At 45.0% G+C, this 16,413-nt stretch overlaps 1 protein-coding gene across 2 annotated transcripts in view; it reads left to right on the forward strand.

The window, feature by feature from the left end:
- The window catches only part of tapt1b (transmembrane anterior posterior transformation 1b), a 43,602-nt gene that overhangs the window by 20,374 nt on the left and 6,815 nt on the right, over nt 1–16,413 (forward strand). For both annotated transcript variants that reach the window (XM_056460032.1, XM_056460040.1), the window contains 4 exons: nt 10,918–10,977; nt 11,182–11,250; nt 11,352–11,428; nt 13,613–13,779. In XM_056460032.1, coding sequence (XP_056316007.1) covers nt 10,918–10,977; nt 11,182–11,250; nt 11,352–11,428; nt 13,613–13,779 — 373 coding nt within the window. The remainder of the gene's footprint in view (nt 1–10,917; nt 10,978–11,181; nt 11,251–11,351; nt 11,429–13,612; nt 13,780–16,413) is intronic.

Consider the following 16,413-nt stretch of genomic DNA (forward strand, 5'->3'; position numbering starts at 1 on the left):
CCGCATCCATGCAACATCACACTTGAAATTGAAATCCTGTGGTACTGTTGAGATTTCGTATAATGGGTTGGTTTTCATTTTGGGATTATATCAGGAAGATAAAATGACAAACTAAAAATAAACTATTGTAACTTAAATGCACTAGTGGCTGAGGCAGGGTGTAGTGCAAATGGTAATTTTTGTTAGCATGACCTCATGCTACTCAAATGACAAGACACTAATACAGGTATCCAGAGAACGTTTATCTACAATAAAGTAAAGAAAACAGAACGTGAGAACTATGATGTGACCTAATTAAACCAAAGGCAAATTCAGGTCTGTTCCTTCTTGTCTAAAAGCCTCTGTCCCAGTCTAGAGGAAGCCTTCACAAAGAGACATAGGTTTGCTCTGGGTGGGAGTCTGAAAATGAGCACCGATGGATCTGTTGACCATAAATCTGTTAGCACATGCATATGCAGAAGTGGTTTAGGGTTTTCCTTAGCAGTGGGAATATTTTTATTGAATGATGCTTATTATAGGTATAGATACTTAATGGAGGAAAGATCAGTAATGTTACTAACCAAACTGTCTAAATAAGGTTCGAACAAGCATACAAAACAAGAGTCTAAAATAGGGAAAGGATGAGTGAAAGATGTGGATTGGGGAGGGTAGACAGATATGTAATGACAGAAGAGGAGTGTAGTTACTGGCAGGGATTAGAGACAGATCTGCTTAGTTTAGACAGGAAGATTAGTGTCACAGCACACATGCACACTTTTCTCTCTCTCTACTGTACTGTGTCCTCACTAGAAGTGGGCACTACTTCTAGGCATGGTCGTTGCTAGGCCTATTTTAGGGGAGTTGTAGCCCCTCCTATAATTCTACTCAGCCCCTCTAAAACTTTTGCAATTAGCTCATAAATTGTACACTAATTTATTGCCTTTTTTTGCTCAATTTTTTTAGCAAGAGCACATTAAATAGATTAAAATGTAGCGATTGCAAAAAAACTTTCATCATCAAGTAAGGATTAAAAAACGGATTACAGTTATATTAAATAAATGCAGATAAATGCAAAATAAATGCAGCCTTAGAGAGGAGAAAGAAAATAATTGTATCAAAAGCATTAAGAATCAAGTAAACCAAGCACAGCTGAAGCAACAATAGGTACATGGGATAAATCCCCCAGTGAAAATGTGCAAAAGGGAAACAAACAATTCCAGACACTATTAATACTTGCTGTATGAATATTTTATTATATATAATGTTTCAGATATGGCTGAGTGTGTGGCATGGACATGTCTGATGAAGGTCATGGTGCCGAAATGTCATATATAATAAAATATTCATAAAGCAAGTTAGTTTATTATACATTTTAAAGCTTGTCAAATAAATTTTTTAAAGAAAATTTATGTAAAAAAAATAGGGTTTGCTTGTTTTGACGATACATTTAAATGTGTGGCTAAGAAATTAGCCATTATTATTTTTTGATTGGGGTAGATGCAAATCTTTTTACTTCTAATGGCCCAAACGATGGCCAATAGCATTTAGCCTTAAATAAGTCTGGCATGTCATTATAATTTTTAAAAGGTCTTTAAAAGTCTTAGATTTGATTTGGTTAAATCTGCATAAACCCTTTATTAACATATCCTTTAAAAAGTGTACCTTCCAAAATAACACCCAAACCCCTGACCTGCAGAGAAGGACAGATCGCATTATCAATATCACCAGTAAGACAATCAGATATTGTCAAAAGAGATTTTGTACCAATCAGTATGACCTCAGTTTTGTCACTATTTAGTTTTATAAAGTTATTTTTAGCTGGATCTGGTCAGGAACGATGTCAGGAAAGAACTAGAGGGTTTAGAGGACAGGCCTGTGAAATTGGATACCATATTTCTTTAAAATATGACCAAGAAGCAGTAAATAAATGATGAATGAGGAAAGCTGAGAACATGAATTAAAGTTATTTTCAGAATGTGCTTAGTTTAGTATTTGATTAGGTCTAGCTAGTGCTAGTAAAGACTCAGACCATGGAGAAAAGAGCATTTAATCTGTACAAACATGTGAGTTTGCAATCTGAATATGACGAGCTAAACGGGTCAGGCACTGTGAAAAGATAAAGACTCTTTAATGAATTATTCAGAAACACTCTTGAACTCCTGAGTTATCTGCTTGGATTTTTTAAAATAAATTTTTCACTTAATCTTTATAGTTTGCTGATTTTATATTTGGCTCATCTACAAGGATGAAGGATTGTGGGACTGCATATGACTACATAGTGCTCCAAACACAAAAATATGAGTGGTGCAAACTAGGGATGCTCCGATTGATCGGCCGAAGATCGGTATTGCATTTCATGACTAGATTGGTACTTGCCAATCTGGCTGATCTCATGAACCAATCGCAGGTGTTTGTTTGTTTACAAGCAGAGAAAGAGACACAAGCACCCCCTTATATAATACATAGCCTAAAGCCAGGTTTATACTTCTGCGTCGAGTGATCAGCGTGACCCACGGCGAATGCAACGCACGTAGCTGTGCATTCATTCTTCTGTGCGCGGTTTCTGTTGCTCTGCAATAACACTTCCGAAACGCCAGTTGGCAGTGAGGTGTTTATGTTCCTCTGTGTTGAGGTTCTTCGCTGGTGTTTTGTTTTTTCTGAACGCTTCCTAATGTACAAGTGGTTCAAACTCGCTCATTTTGAGGCAGGATCCGGCGGACGTGCAACAACTTTAACCATGAGGTAAACACAAAACAAAACTTTTCATCTGGAGCTCCTTCACAGGACTTTACACTTGTAAGCAATCGCTCATCAGCCTCGCGTGGCTCTCGGTCCCGCCCACTCTCGTCAACTTTACCAAGCCGACCAATCACAGAGCTTGCGCTACGCGTCGTTGCGACGTGTAGTTACATTTTTTTGAGAGGTGCGCGTCAGCAACGACGACGGCCACGGCGAGGGCTATGCGTCCAAGCGTAGGCCGCGCTGTAGCATACGCGTGCGCTTGACGCAGAAGTATAAATCAGCCTTAAGCTGAAGTAAAATGAATGAATAAATGAATAATTTTCTGTAAAGCGGCTTCTGGCCATGACATGTTCACACCTAAATGGTTATAAGAGATAATATATAACATATGCAGCATCCTTAATGTATTATCTTAGGTAAGGCGAGATCTTTTCATGAAGTTTAAACTTGGAGGGGAATATGTGCTTAATGCATTAGAAAAGCTTGAAGCATCAGAATCAGTACTCTGTGTCAGCCGATCACCATGGTCACCGAAGTATCGGCTGCAAAAATCCTGATCAGAGCATCCCTAGTGCAAATCTGTCTTTACTTTGTCTAATATCTTAGAAATTATAGGTAGATTAGAAAGGGTTTAGGGTTAATTAGTTAGTTAGTTAGTTAGTTAGTTAGTTAGTTAGTTTGTTTGTTTGTTTGTTTGTTTTTTAAGAAAAGACCTGACTTTTGCATGTCTGTGTTGTCTGGTAATGTTCCAGTTGCAATGCATCCATTAATGAGATAAAAAAAAAATGGCGACCTGTAGTTTTAACAATCTTAAAAAAAAAATATATATATATATATATATATATATATATATATTTTTTTTTTTCAACACATTTCTAAACATAATAGTTTTAATAACTCATTTATAGTAACTGATTTATTTTATCTTTGCCATGATGACAGCACATAATGTTTAACTTAATTTTCAATTTTTCAAGACAATTCTATACAGCTTAAAGTGACATTTAAAGGCTTAACTAGGTTAATAAGGATGGTTCCCCTTCGGATGGGGAACTCCAATGCTATGTGGAAACTTCCACTATGGGGATTTCGTCAGAATCCAATCATCTGAAAGAGTATAAAAACGGGCCAATGAAATGCCAATGAGTTGGCAGCGTCAGCGTGCACAGCTGGCGTCAATGACAATCAGTCATGCTATAAAGACGCAGCCAGTGCCATGCTCGACATCCTTTCGCTTTCAGAGCCTTTCACGAAGCTTCTGAGAGAGTCTTTGAGGGTATCTCCAACCTGTGTCTACAGAGAGAGATCGAGAAGCAGCTTCTCCCGGTCCAGAGCGCGTATACGCAGTGGCAGATGGTCGAGCTGGGTATTTCTCCCTTGCCTGGCGTCCTTTGGGTCCGGTCCTCCAAGAGCGGTTTGTATATAGGATAAAAGCTTTCCTAAAAGAGCAACACGGTCGTGCAGCGCGTCTTTTTCAAGACGTCACTCCGACCGTGCGTTTCTGGATGCGGTGGTTTCCTATCCCCGGATGATGGGCACGAGCACAGCGTTTCATGTCTGGGGGTCCAGCATGTTAATGCAGTGCTCGCGGGCAGTGCATGCCATCACTGATGTCATGTCTGTTGCGCAGTTAAGATCGCGGCTCGCTCTTGCAAAAGAGCCACCCACCCCAGTTGTCCCCCGCACTGCGGTTGGCACTCGGGCAGATCTGAGGGTTTCAGTGAGAGTAAATCCGCCGCCCCCGGGCCGTGGACCTCTCGCTCCTCCACGCGCTCCATCCAAGCTTCAGGTGAAGAGAAGCGCTCCGTCCTTGGATGGTCGCTCTCTCACCTGATGACACCGGGGGTCAGATGTCCATCGCTGCATCGGAGGATGGGCTGTCATTGTCTGATGAGGATGCGAGCCCGCTCGCTCCCTCCCTCCGGGGTGGAGAGCGCGGCGTTAGCATCTAAAAAGCAGACATGATGGCCGTGCTTTCTCGGGCTGCTTCGGCCGTGGGTCTGGTGATGGTTTATCCCCCAGCCCCGCGGCCGGACCGACTAGATGGGTGTATGTGGAGGATATAAGGAGGCAAGACCTTCAAAGCCTCCCGTCCCCTTCTTCCCGGAAGTGCACAGTAAACTCACGCTGTCCTGAGGGCACTTTTTTCTGCCCGATCTGCGTGCGCTTCCATCCTCACCATCCTTGGAGGTTGGGCTGTCAAGGTCTGACGAGGATTCGAACCCGCTCGCTCCCTCCGGGACTTTGAGCGCGGCGTCGAATCCAGAAGCAGACTTTGCGGCTGTGCTTCCCCAGGCTGCTTCGGCCGTGGCTCTGGAGATGGTTTATCCCCCAGCTCCGCGGCCGGACCGATTAGAGGGGTGTGATGTGGAGGATGAAGGCGAGACCTTCTAAGCCTCCCCATCCCCTTCTTCCTGGTTGGGCACAGTAGGCTCACGCAGTGTGCTGCGTGCGCCTTCCCCCTCACCATGCACGCTATGGCCACCTACCAGCGCTACCAAGCGCAGGCGCTGGCCCGGCTGCGCGAGGATGGTTCTGACCCAGGACTGAGCATGCGCTCCGCACCGCAACCGACTATGCTCTTACAAAAAAAAAAAAAAAGTCGGCTGTGTGTGCCCTGGGAAGGACGATGATCACATCCGTGATCCAGGAATGCCACCTCAGGCTAAACCTGGTGATGTGCGTGACGTTGACAAAGTTCGCTTTCTTAACTCACCCATTTCCCAGGCTGGCCTGTTCGGCGACACTGGCAGTGAATTCGCCCAGGAATTCACGCCGGTGAAAGAGCAGTCGGAGGCGATGGGCGAGGTCTCTATCGGCGGGATTGTATGACCGCTCCCCCCCGCCGAGCCATCCACATCCGCTGCTTTTTCGCCGAGGACGCCCGCCCGCAGCTTTGCTTCGCCGCCCCGCCTGCGCCTCCGGCCACGCGGCTGCGCCGAGCATCGCGCAGGCAACCAGCGTCCCCCGCCCAGGGCGCCGCTAAGTTCGGTAAAACGGACCGCGAAGCGTCCCTGAGGCGGGCCATCTGGGGAGGAGGGAATTTGCTCTTTCCCCGCTGGAGGGCGGGGCACGTTATTTAAAGGCGTAAAAAAAAAAAAAAAAAAAAAAAACGCCATCAAAATCCTCAGTGAAAGAGCACTTTTCCCCTCCTCCGGATGTGACAGCCCGAACACTGCCAATCTGGGACGCTATGCCTTCCAGCTCGCAGGATCGGTGCATTTCGCCAATGGCTCATGGAGCACGAGAGAACGGTCTCCTTTCTCTCCACTCCCAGCCCCTCTCCTGGAGTTTGAGTGCGAGACGAGAACATCTCCTCTCCTGCTCTCCTGTGGGACCCCAGCGCTCCCCGGATGAGCCCACTCACTCCACGCTGCCCCGCCGCTGGCACGTCAGCGATCGTGCGGGTGGGACCATTTGCGGGGGCTCTGCCTGCCTGGTTAGCGCGGGCCAGCCCATCGCAATGGCTCATCCATACGACCAGACTCGGCTATGCGATTCAGTTCGCTAAACGGCCTCCCAGGTTCACGGGCGACCAGGGTCAGTCCTGCGTCCGCCCCTGTCTTGCGAGAGGAGATTGCTGTCCTCCTGGCGAAGGATGCAATCGAGCCGGCCCTCCAGCCGAGATGGAGCGCGGGTTTTACAGCCCGCACTTCATCGTGCCCCCCCCAAAAAAAAAAAAAAAAAAAGCGGTGGGCTATGGCCAATCCTATATCTGCACATTTTGAACCGCTGCCTTCACTGGCTGCGCTCCGAAATGCTTACGCAGATGCGCATCACGCAATGCGTTCGTCCTCAGGATTGGTTTGCAGCAATAGATCTGAAGGACGCGTATTTTCATATCTCCACACTTCCACGCCACCGGCAGTTTCTGCGGTTTGCGTTTGAAGGTCGAGCGTGGCAATACAAGGTCCTCCCCTTCGGGCTCTCTCTGTCTCCGCGAGTTTTCACCAAGCTCGCGGAGGGTGCCCTCGCGCCCCTTCGGCTCGCCGGCATCCGCACGCTCAATTATTTCGATGACTGGTTGATTTTTAGCCCACTCTCGGGAGCAATTGATTATGCACAGAGACAAGGTGCTCCGGCACCGTTTCAGGTCAACCGAGAAAAGAGCAAGCTCGCCTCCGTGCAGAGCATCTCCTTTCTCTGGTTGGAGCTGGACTCGATCACTATGGAGGCGCGCCTCTCACGAGAGCGCGCCGAGGTAATGCTGAACTGTCTGAGAGAGTTTGACAGGAAAAAAAGTGGTCCCCCTGAAATTATTTCAGAGGCTCCTGGGGCATATGGCATCCGTAGCCGCGGCCACGCCGCTCGGATTGCTCCATATGAGACCACTACAGCATTGGCTTCACGATCGGGTCCCCAGACGCGCAGGGCACGCGGGCACACACCGAGTGACTGTCACTGCGCTGTGTCACCGCACCCGCACCCCCTAGAAAGGACCCCTTCTTCCTACGGGCCAGTGTGCCCCTTGGTCAGGCGTCCAGGCAGGCTGTCGTTTCGGCAGATGCCTCCAGTATGGGGTGGGGGGCCGTGTGTAGCGGGCATGCTGCTGCGGACCTGTGGAGGGGAACCCAGCTGCATTGGCATATCAACTGCCTAGAGCTGTTGGCAGTGTTTCTCGCTCTGCGCCGCTTTTTACCGGTGCTGAGGGAGCAACACGTGCTGGTCAGGACGGACAGCACGGCCGCGGTAGCGTGTTCCATCCGGATGGGGGTATACGCTCCCGCTGCATGTCTCAGCTCGCTCGCCGTCTGCTCCTCTGGAGTCATACGCGGCTGAAGTCGCTGCTTGCTATTCACACCCCGGATGGGCTCAACCGTGCGGCCAACAGGCTCTCACGGCAGCTCCTTCCCCGGGAGAATGGCGACTCCACCCCGAGTCATGCGTAAGTATGCACTCCCCCCAGTGAGCCTACTCGCGCAGTTTCTGTGCAAGGTCAGGGAGGACGAGGGGCAGGTCTTGCTAGTTGCGCCCCTGGCCCAACCGGACCTGGATATCAGAACTCTCCCTCCTCGCGACGCCCCCCCTGGCGAGTCCCTTTGAGAGAGGACCTACTCTCTCAGGGACAGGGCACCATCTGGCATCCTCGCTTAGTTCTGTGGAACCTCCACGTGGGGTCCATAAGACGCGACGAGGAAGACTTAGGTAACCTACCGGTGGCGGTGGTTAATACCATCACTCAGGCTAGTGCACCCTCTACGAGGCATGCCTACGCCCTGGAGTGGAGTCTATTCACTGAGTGGTGCGCTTCTCGCCGAGAAGACCCCCGATCTTGCCAGATCAGTGTTGTGCTTTCTTTCCTTCAGGACAGGTGGAGCGAAGGCTGTCGTGCTCCACACTGAGGGTTTACGTGGCCGCCATCTCCGCTCATCATGATGCGTGGATGGCGGCACCGTGGGGAGGCATAACCTCATCATCCAGTTCCTCAGAGGTGCTAGGCGGATGTTTCCACCCCGCCCCCCTCTCATACCCTCTTGAGATCTCGCGGTAGTGCTACGAGCCTACGTGGGGATCCCTTCGAACCACTCGACTCAGTATCCTTGAGATTTCTGTCCTTGAAGACAGCTCTGCTGGTCGTGTTGGCATCGGTTAAGAGGGTTAGGTACCTGGAGGCATTTTCGGTCAGTGACTCGTGCCTAGAATTCGGGCCGGCCTACTCTCACGTTGTCCTGAGACCCCGGCCCGGCTATGTGCCCAAGGTTCCTACCACGCCGTTTAACAATCAGGTAGTGAGCCTGCAAGCGCTGCCCGCGGAGGAGGCAGACCCAGCCCTTTCATTGTTGTGTCCTGATTCGCGCTTGCGAATATATGGGGACCACACTCAGAGCCTTAGATCCTCTGACCAGCTCTTTGTCCATTACAGTGGTCGGCAGATGGGAAGTGCCGTATCTAAACAGAGGTTGGCCCACTGGATAGTGGATGCCATCTCCCTCGCCTTTGGGCCAGGGTGAGCCGTGTCCCCCGGGGGTGAGAGCGCACTCCACTACGGAGCATCGCATCCTCCTGTGCGTTAGCACGCGGCGCCTCTCTGACAGACATTTGTAGAGCTACGGGTTGGGTGACACCCAATACATTTGCAATTTTACAATCTGCGAGTGGAGCCGGTTTCCTCAAGGGTATTAGGCAACCCTTGGTGATTGAGGAAACGATTCGGTTGAGGTGTCGAAACACGCTTGCTGCGCCACTCTCCCTAACCCGGAGATACGTGCGCTTTTTCAGCTTTGTCAGTTTAGTTCCCCATTTCTTTGGCGAACCCTGCAGAGTTCCTCCGAGGCCCCCAGCACCTGACTCAGCGGAGGAGTCAGGTGTTGGCCCGTTACGTTGTCGGCATGCCCGCTGGTCAGCCCGCGTTCTGGGTATAGGTGCCTGCTATGTGTGATCCCCGCTGGCGATCCCATACGTTCACTCAGCCACGGTATAGTCCCCCCTTCTAGGGCAGGCTCGTGTCTTCCCTCCCCGCTAACCATCCTTATGCAAGGACTCCCCATCTCTGGGCTAGTCCATAGGTTGTCACCAGGTCTCCCCTCTGGGTAACAGGTGAGCTCCGCAGCGTCCTCCCTATCGGGACTGAACGCTTTCCCAACGTACTGTCGTATCAAAACCTATTTTACTGGGTTATTGCGACTCCCCGAAAAACATAACTGTTCTGAACAGGTAAGTGAGGGCCAGGGGACACGTTGGAAGACTGTGTCTCGGGGCCTTGTAGGTGCGCTCGCTCTACTGCGTGGCACACCCTTCGCCAGGGACGCAGTAAGGTTCTTTCGTTGTGGCGTTTTCCATAGATTTCCCCATAGTGGAAGTTTCCACATAGCATTGGAGTTCCCCATCCGAAGGGGAACGCTACGGTTACTAAAGTAACCCTTCGTTCCCCGAGGGGGGGAACGGAAATGCTATGTTCCTTCGCCACAACGATTGTCCCTTAGCTGTTGAGCGTGAAAGTCTCTTCAGCTAGAAAAGGATGTCGAGCATGGCACTGGCTGCGTCTTTATAGCATGACTGATTGTCATTGACGCCAGCTGTGCACGCTGACGCTGCCAACTCATTGGCATTTCATTGGCCCGTTTTTATACTCTTTCAGATGATTGGATTCTGACGAAATCCCCATAGTGGAAGTTTCCACATAGCATTTCCGTTCCCCCCCTCGGGGAACGAAGGGTTACTTTAGTAACCGTAGCGTTAGTTCTGTAGACTATTGAAAAAATAGCTTAAAGGGGCTAATAATTTTGACCTTAAAATGGGTTTGAAAAAATGTAAAACTGCTTTTATACTAGCCGAAATAAAAAAATAAGACTTTCTCCAGAAGAAATATTATATATATATATATATATATATATATATATATATATATATATATATATATATATATATATATATATATATATATAGGTATATATATATATATATATATATATATAGGTATATATATATATATATATATATATATATATATAGGTATATATATATATATATATATATAGGTATATATATATATATATATATATATATATATATATATATATATATATATATATATATATATATATATATATATAGGTATATATATATATATATATATAGGTATATATATATATATATATAGGTATATATATATATATATATATATAGGTATATATATATATATATATATATATATATATATATATATATATATATATATATATATATATATATATATATAGGTATATATATATATATATATATTTATATATATATATATATGTATATATATATATATATATATATATATATATATATATATGTATATATATATATATATATATAGGTATATATATATATATATGTATATATATATAGGTATATATATATATATGTATATATATATAGGTATATATATATATATATATATATATATATATATATATATATATATATATATATGTAGGCAGTGGGCTTTAATTGATCTGTTATACCAATACCTCCTCCTACATCATACAGTAAAGTGTTGAGTCATTAATAATAGAAACAGATGATGAAGCATGAGATGAGTAATCTATGTTGTAAATTAAGATTGAAACACTCCACATCACTCAGGAGACAATTAATGACTTTATCGATGTACTGTATATGATTTAAGATAGTTTGCTTATTTAATATGTGGGTCACATACTGATCCACAGATCATCATTGCTTATGTGTATGTGTCTGTCTGTGCAGGTTTACAGTGAATACAGAGCTAGTCTGGCCTTTGATCTGGTCAGCAGCAGGCAGAAAAATGTAAGTCTAAGACTATTCATTATATCAGTGACCTTTTTCAAGCCAGTAATATATAAATATATCAAATGTAAATGAAAGTATGACTTCCTTTTTTTTAACATATAGCTTATCTCCTCCTGTTCATGATTCTAATCGCACTGATCTGCTGAGGACAATTTCATCCAGCGTTGTTAATCAAAATGTTTGTGTGTGTGCATTTTCCAGGCATACACAGACTACAGTGACAGTGTGTCCAGGAGGATGGGTTTCATTCCTCTTCCTCTTGCCTTACTGGTAACCTACTGATGTTTTTTTTTTGATAATAGGCAATATTATATTCATTATAAAGATAGTGTTATTTATAGTACCATTGTATTGTACTATGTGTTTGACAGTTGATCCGGGTGGTGACCAGCTCTGTGAAGATCCAGGGCTCTCTGTCCATTGTGTGTGTCCTGCTTTTCTATCTGGGGTATGAGTTCACATTTTTGTAACATTATTTCTATAAAATGATGTTGTTCTTTTTAAATTTGCGACAATTATTTTAGTGTATATATAGTCTTCAGCATATACGATTACATCTCTTTCAGATCTCTCATTTACATAAATATTTTCTATAGGATGCTTTACAATATTATATTTGTGCATATACATTCAAATCTGAAGATAATCTAACAAAATAACAGCCCAAATATATATTTAAGAGAAAATCTTTAATAAAATTTTTTTAAAAGAGCAAAAATCAAGAGAAACAAAAAATATATACAATTTTGTAATTTGTAATTTTTTTGCGATATTTCCTATGGATTTAAATGTATTATCTTTCTGTTTCAAAATCTGTTTTGTGACTAAAATATTACTTTAAATGTATCTATTTAATCTGTTTTGTTCAAATGCACCAAAATTTATTACATATATTTACCGAGAATTGGATAAAAGATTCATTATCCAAATGGGGTGTACTCGTATATGCTGAGCACTGCATAAATGTAAAACCTGTTTAAAAGCTAGAAAGAATAAATGAGTTGTACGTTTAAGTTTAGAGTTGAAGACTCTTCTAATGATTTGCACCAGTTGCCTCAAATGCTCTTTCAGCCCTGTGGGAAGCAAGGGGAAGCAAGAGTAGAAGGATTTTATTCTCCTGCTTCAGTTTACCAATATTGTAGCAACCAAGTACTGTACTATTAGCAATTATGCAAGGAGAAAGCGATTAAGAAAAATAATAAAGCTAAATTTATTTATACCTAGTCTAAACAGAATGAAACATAAACGCACTAGCACGTGCTCTAACACGAAATATGAGTGGTGCAAACACATATCTTCACCTAGAAATATGCATTGTTACATACTTAACAATAGCCATTTCAGTAGTGACTCTAAAGGTTTTTATACATGCATACAATATATTATTTAATACTCAAAAATTATTGTAATTTAATAAACAAATTATTCTAATATTAAAGAAATTATAAGGAGATTAGAAATGGGTATAGAATTAAAAAAGAGGACAAAGTTTGTTTGTTTGTTTTTCAAGAAAAGGCCTGAAAAACGGCAACCTGCAGTTTTAGCAATCTTTTTGAGAGAATATGAAAGAGTAATGTCTTGTGCTGAGGCAATAGGCTTTAATTGATCTATTATGCTAATACCAAGGGCTCTATTTTAACGATCTAGCCGCAAAGTCTAAAGCGCATGGTGCAAAAGCATTAAAGGCGTATCTGAATCCAGTTTTGCTATTTTAAGGATGGATAAATACGCTCTGCGCCCCAGCGCATGGTCTAACAGGGTTGTGCTTATTCTTTTAATGAGTTTTGGGTGTGCTTTGAGAATATACCAATCAGAATCTCATCTCACATTCCCTTTAAGAGTCAGTTGTGTCACACCATGGCACATTTGCTATTTACATGGCGAACTTTGTAAGTGGAAAAATGTAACGCTTCTCTAGTGAGAAAACAGTTTAACAGACCATCTGCAGTGCAAGGAAAAAGAACGAGCCTCCTCCATTCGGCCTCTTTACTTTCTCTTTACTTTTACTTTTTACTCCTTTATTTCATAATTAAGGAAATTATGTTGTACGCACTCCACTGAAGGCATCCCTTAGCCAACATATTTAATTTCATTTGTTAGGCACAAATATTTGTTTCAAAACTATTTCGAAATTCAGTTCTAATTTCCAGGAAACGAATAAATTAACAATAGTGTGATCGAAGTGTGATCAATCCAAACACACGTCCTGTTCTTATGCCCCATATGGTGATGCATAGGTCTCCCGTACCCGACAGGTGGACAAATCTAAACTTGTTTTTATTAAAACAAATATTAATATGCCTATAATAAATAATACTGTTAATAATAATAACATTATAATAAAAATGCTAATTGCCATGAATAAAATGATAAAAGCCCCCCGAACATGAAGAAGGCATCCTTATAATAGAAACAGACGTTACTCCATGAAATTACAAGTTTGTAATCTATGTAGTAAAATGATGTGGAAATTGTCCACATAACTCACGGTACAATCAATTACTGTACAGCATTGTTGTACTGAAGCACAGAATAAAGTTTATGGTAGTTTTCATTGATAATGGAAAAACACTTTTGCCTCTCTCATAACTACGTTGTCCTGAGCCAGTCTGTTTGTGTGTGTTTTATTCAGCATGATCACACTGAAGGTTCTGAACAGTATTGTTTTGTTGGGGAAATCCTGTATGTATGTGAAAGAGGCTAATATGGAGGAGAAGCTATTTCAAAATCCCCCGTCTGCAGCTCCAAGCAGAGTGTCCAGCAGAGCCCACCGGACCAAACACACACGAGAACCTCCAGGTAACATACACACAAACCGAAAGAAGAAAATACTCCGAATAGAGTCTAAAGTTTCTATTTTTAAACTCTGAAAAATATCCATCTAAAATGTTTGCATATTTAAATGCAACTTCATGTTATATTAATCACATTTACACACTGCATCCAAAACCTTTGGATTTTGGTACTGTATCAAGCATTTTGATGTGTTTTGACGCCTCAGAGCTGCCATACAAGAGAATGCCAAAATGTAGAATATACAGTTCCCCTTCGGATGAGGAACTTCAATGCTATAGCGGAGAATCCACTTATGGGGATTTCGTTCAGAAAGCCAATCATCTGAAAGAGTATGTAAACGGCCCAATAAAATACCAATGAGTTGACAGCGTCAGCTTGCGCAGCTGATGCTCGTGGCAGTCAATTGACAATATAAGCACAACGAGAGCAAGGCTGAGGGATAATTTTTTGCTTTTGAGTCTTTCACGAAGCTTCTGAGAGAGTCTATGAGGGTTCCTTCAGCTGTACTACAAAGAGAGTGAACGAGAGCGGTCTCCCGGTGCAGAGTGTGTGACACGCAGTGGCAGTCGAGCCCCCTGTGCACCCCTGTTTTGCGAGAGGAAATTGCTGTCCTCCTGTCGAAATGATGCAATCGAGCCGGTCCCTCCAACTGAGATGGAGAGCGGGTTTTACAGCCCGTACTTCATGGTGCCCAAAAAGAGCGATGGATCACGGCCAATCCTAGATCTGTGCATTTTGAACTGCTGTCTGCACAACCTGCCGTTCACAATGCTCACGCAGAAATGCATCCTCCGGTGCGTTAGTCCTCGGGATTGGTTTGCAGCGATAGACCTGAAGGATGCGTACTTTCATGTCTCCATTCTTTCATGCCACCGTCAGTTTTTGCGGTTTGCGTCCAAAGGTCGAGCTTGGCAGTACAAAGTCCTCCCCTTCGGGCTCTCTCTGTCTCCGCGGGTCTTTACCAAGTTCGCGGAGGGTGCCCTAGCGCTTCTTCGGCTCACGGGCATCCGCATACTCCATTATCTCGACACCTGGCTGATTTTAGCCCAATCTCGGAAGCAATTGATTATGTACAGAGACAAGTTGCATCGGTACCTCCACCTGTTGGGGCTTCAGGTCAACCGAGAAAAGAGCAAACTCGCCCCTGTGCAGAATATCTCTTTTCTCAGGCTGGATCTGGACTCGGTCACCATGACAGCGCGCCTCTCCGGAAAGCACGCTTAGCTAATGCTGAACTGTCTGAGAGAGTTCCACAGCTAAATAGGGGTCCCACTGAAATCCTTTCAGAGGCTCCTGGGGCATATGGCACCCGCAGCCGCTGTCACGCCACTCGGATTACTCCTTATGAGACCACTTCAGCACTGGCTTTACGATCGAGTCCCCAGACGCACATGGCACGCGGGCACACACCGAGTCATTGTTACTGCGCTGTGTTGCCGTGCCCTCAGCCCTTGGAACAACCCCTTGTTCCTACATGCCGGAGTGCCTCTAGGACAGGTGTCCAATCATGTTGTTGTTTCAACAGATGCTTCCAGCACAGGCTGGGGGGCTGTGTGTTGCGGGCATGTAGCTGCGAGCCTGTGCAAAGGAACACAGTAGGATTGGCATATCAATTCCCCAGAGCTGTTGGCAGTGTTCCTCTCTCCACTGTTTTTTACTTGTGCTGGAGCAGCAGCACGTGCTGATCAGGACGGACAGCACGGCGGCGGCGTATATCAACCGCATGGGGGTATCCGCTCTCGCCGCGTGTCTCAGCTCGCCCGCCGTCTGCTCCTCTGGAGCCATACGCAGCTGATATCGCTGCAATCCATTCACATTCTAGGCGAGCTCAACCGTGCAGCCATCATGCTCTTACGGCAGCCTTTACGTCCCAGAAAATGGAGCCTCCACCCCAAGTCTGTTCAGCTGATATGGGCGCGATTCGGGGAGGCCCAGATCGATCTGTTTGCTTCCCCCGAGAACGCTCATTGCCAGTTGTATTTTTCCCTGACCGAGGGTTCTATCGGCACGAATGCACTGGCCCACAGCTGGCCTCGGGGCATGCGCAAATATGTGTTTCCCCCAGTGAGCCTGCTTGCGCAGTTACTGTGCAAGGTAAGGGAGGACAAGGAGCAGGTCTTGCTAGTTGCGCCTCTCTGGCCCAACCGGACCTGATTGTCAGAACTCCCCTCTTCGCGACGGCCCTCCCCTGGCAAATCCCTTTGAGAGAGGACCTACTCTCTCAGGAACAGGGCACCATCTGGCACCCTTGCCCCGATTATTTGAACCTCCATGTGTGGTCCTTAGACGCGAGGAAGACTAAGGTAACCTACCGACTGCGGTGGTTAATACCATCACTCAAGCTAGAGCCCCCTCGACGAGGCTCGCCTACGCCCTGAAGTGGAGTTCAATTCAATTCAATTCACCTTTATTTGTATAGCGCTTTAACAATGTAGATTGTGTCAAAGCAGCTTCACATAAAAGGTCATAGTAAATTGGAACAGTGTAGTTCAGTTTGTAGTGTTTAAGTTCAGTTCAGTTTCGCTCAGTTCAGTGTGGTTTAAAAATCACTACTGAGAGTCCAAACACTGAAGAGCAAATCCATCGATGCGTAGCTCTAATGATCCCAAACCATGCAAGCTAGAGGTGACAGCGCAG

This window comes from Danio aesculapii, chromosome 1 (genome assembly GCF_903798145.1).
Source record: "Danio aesculapii chromosome 1, fDanAes4.1, whole genome shotgun sequence".
In the NCBI taxonomy this organism is placed as follows: Eukaryota; Metazoa; Chordata; class Actinopteri; order Cypriniformes; family Danionidae; genus Danio; species Danio aesculapii.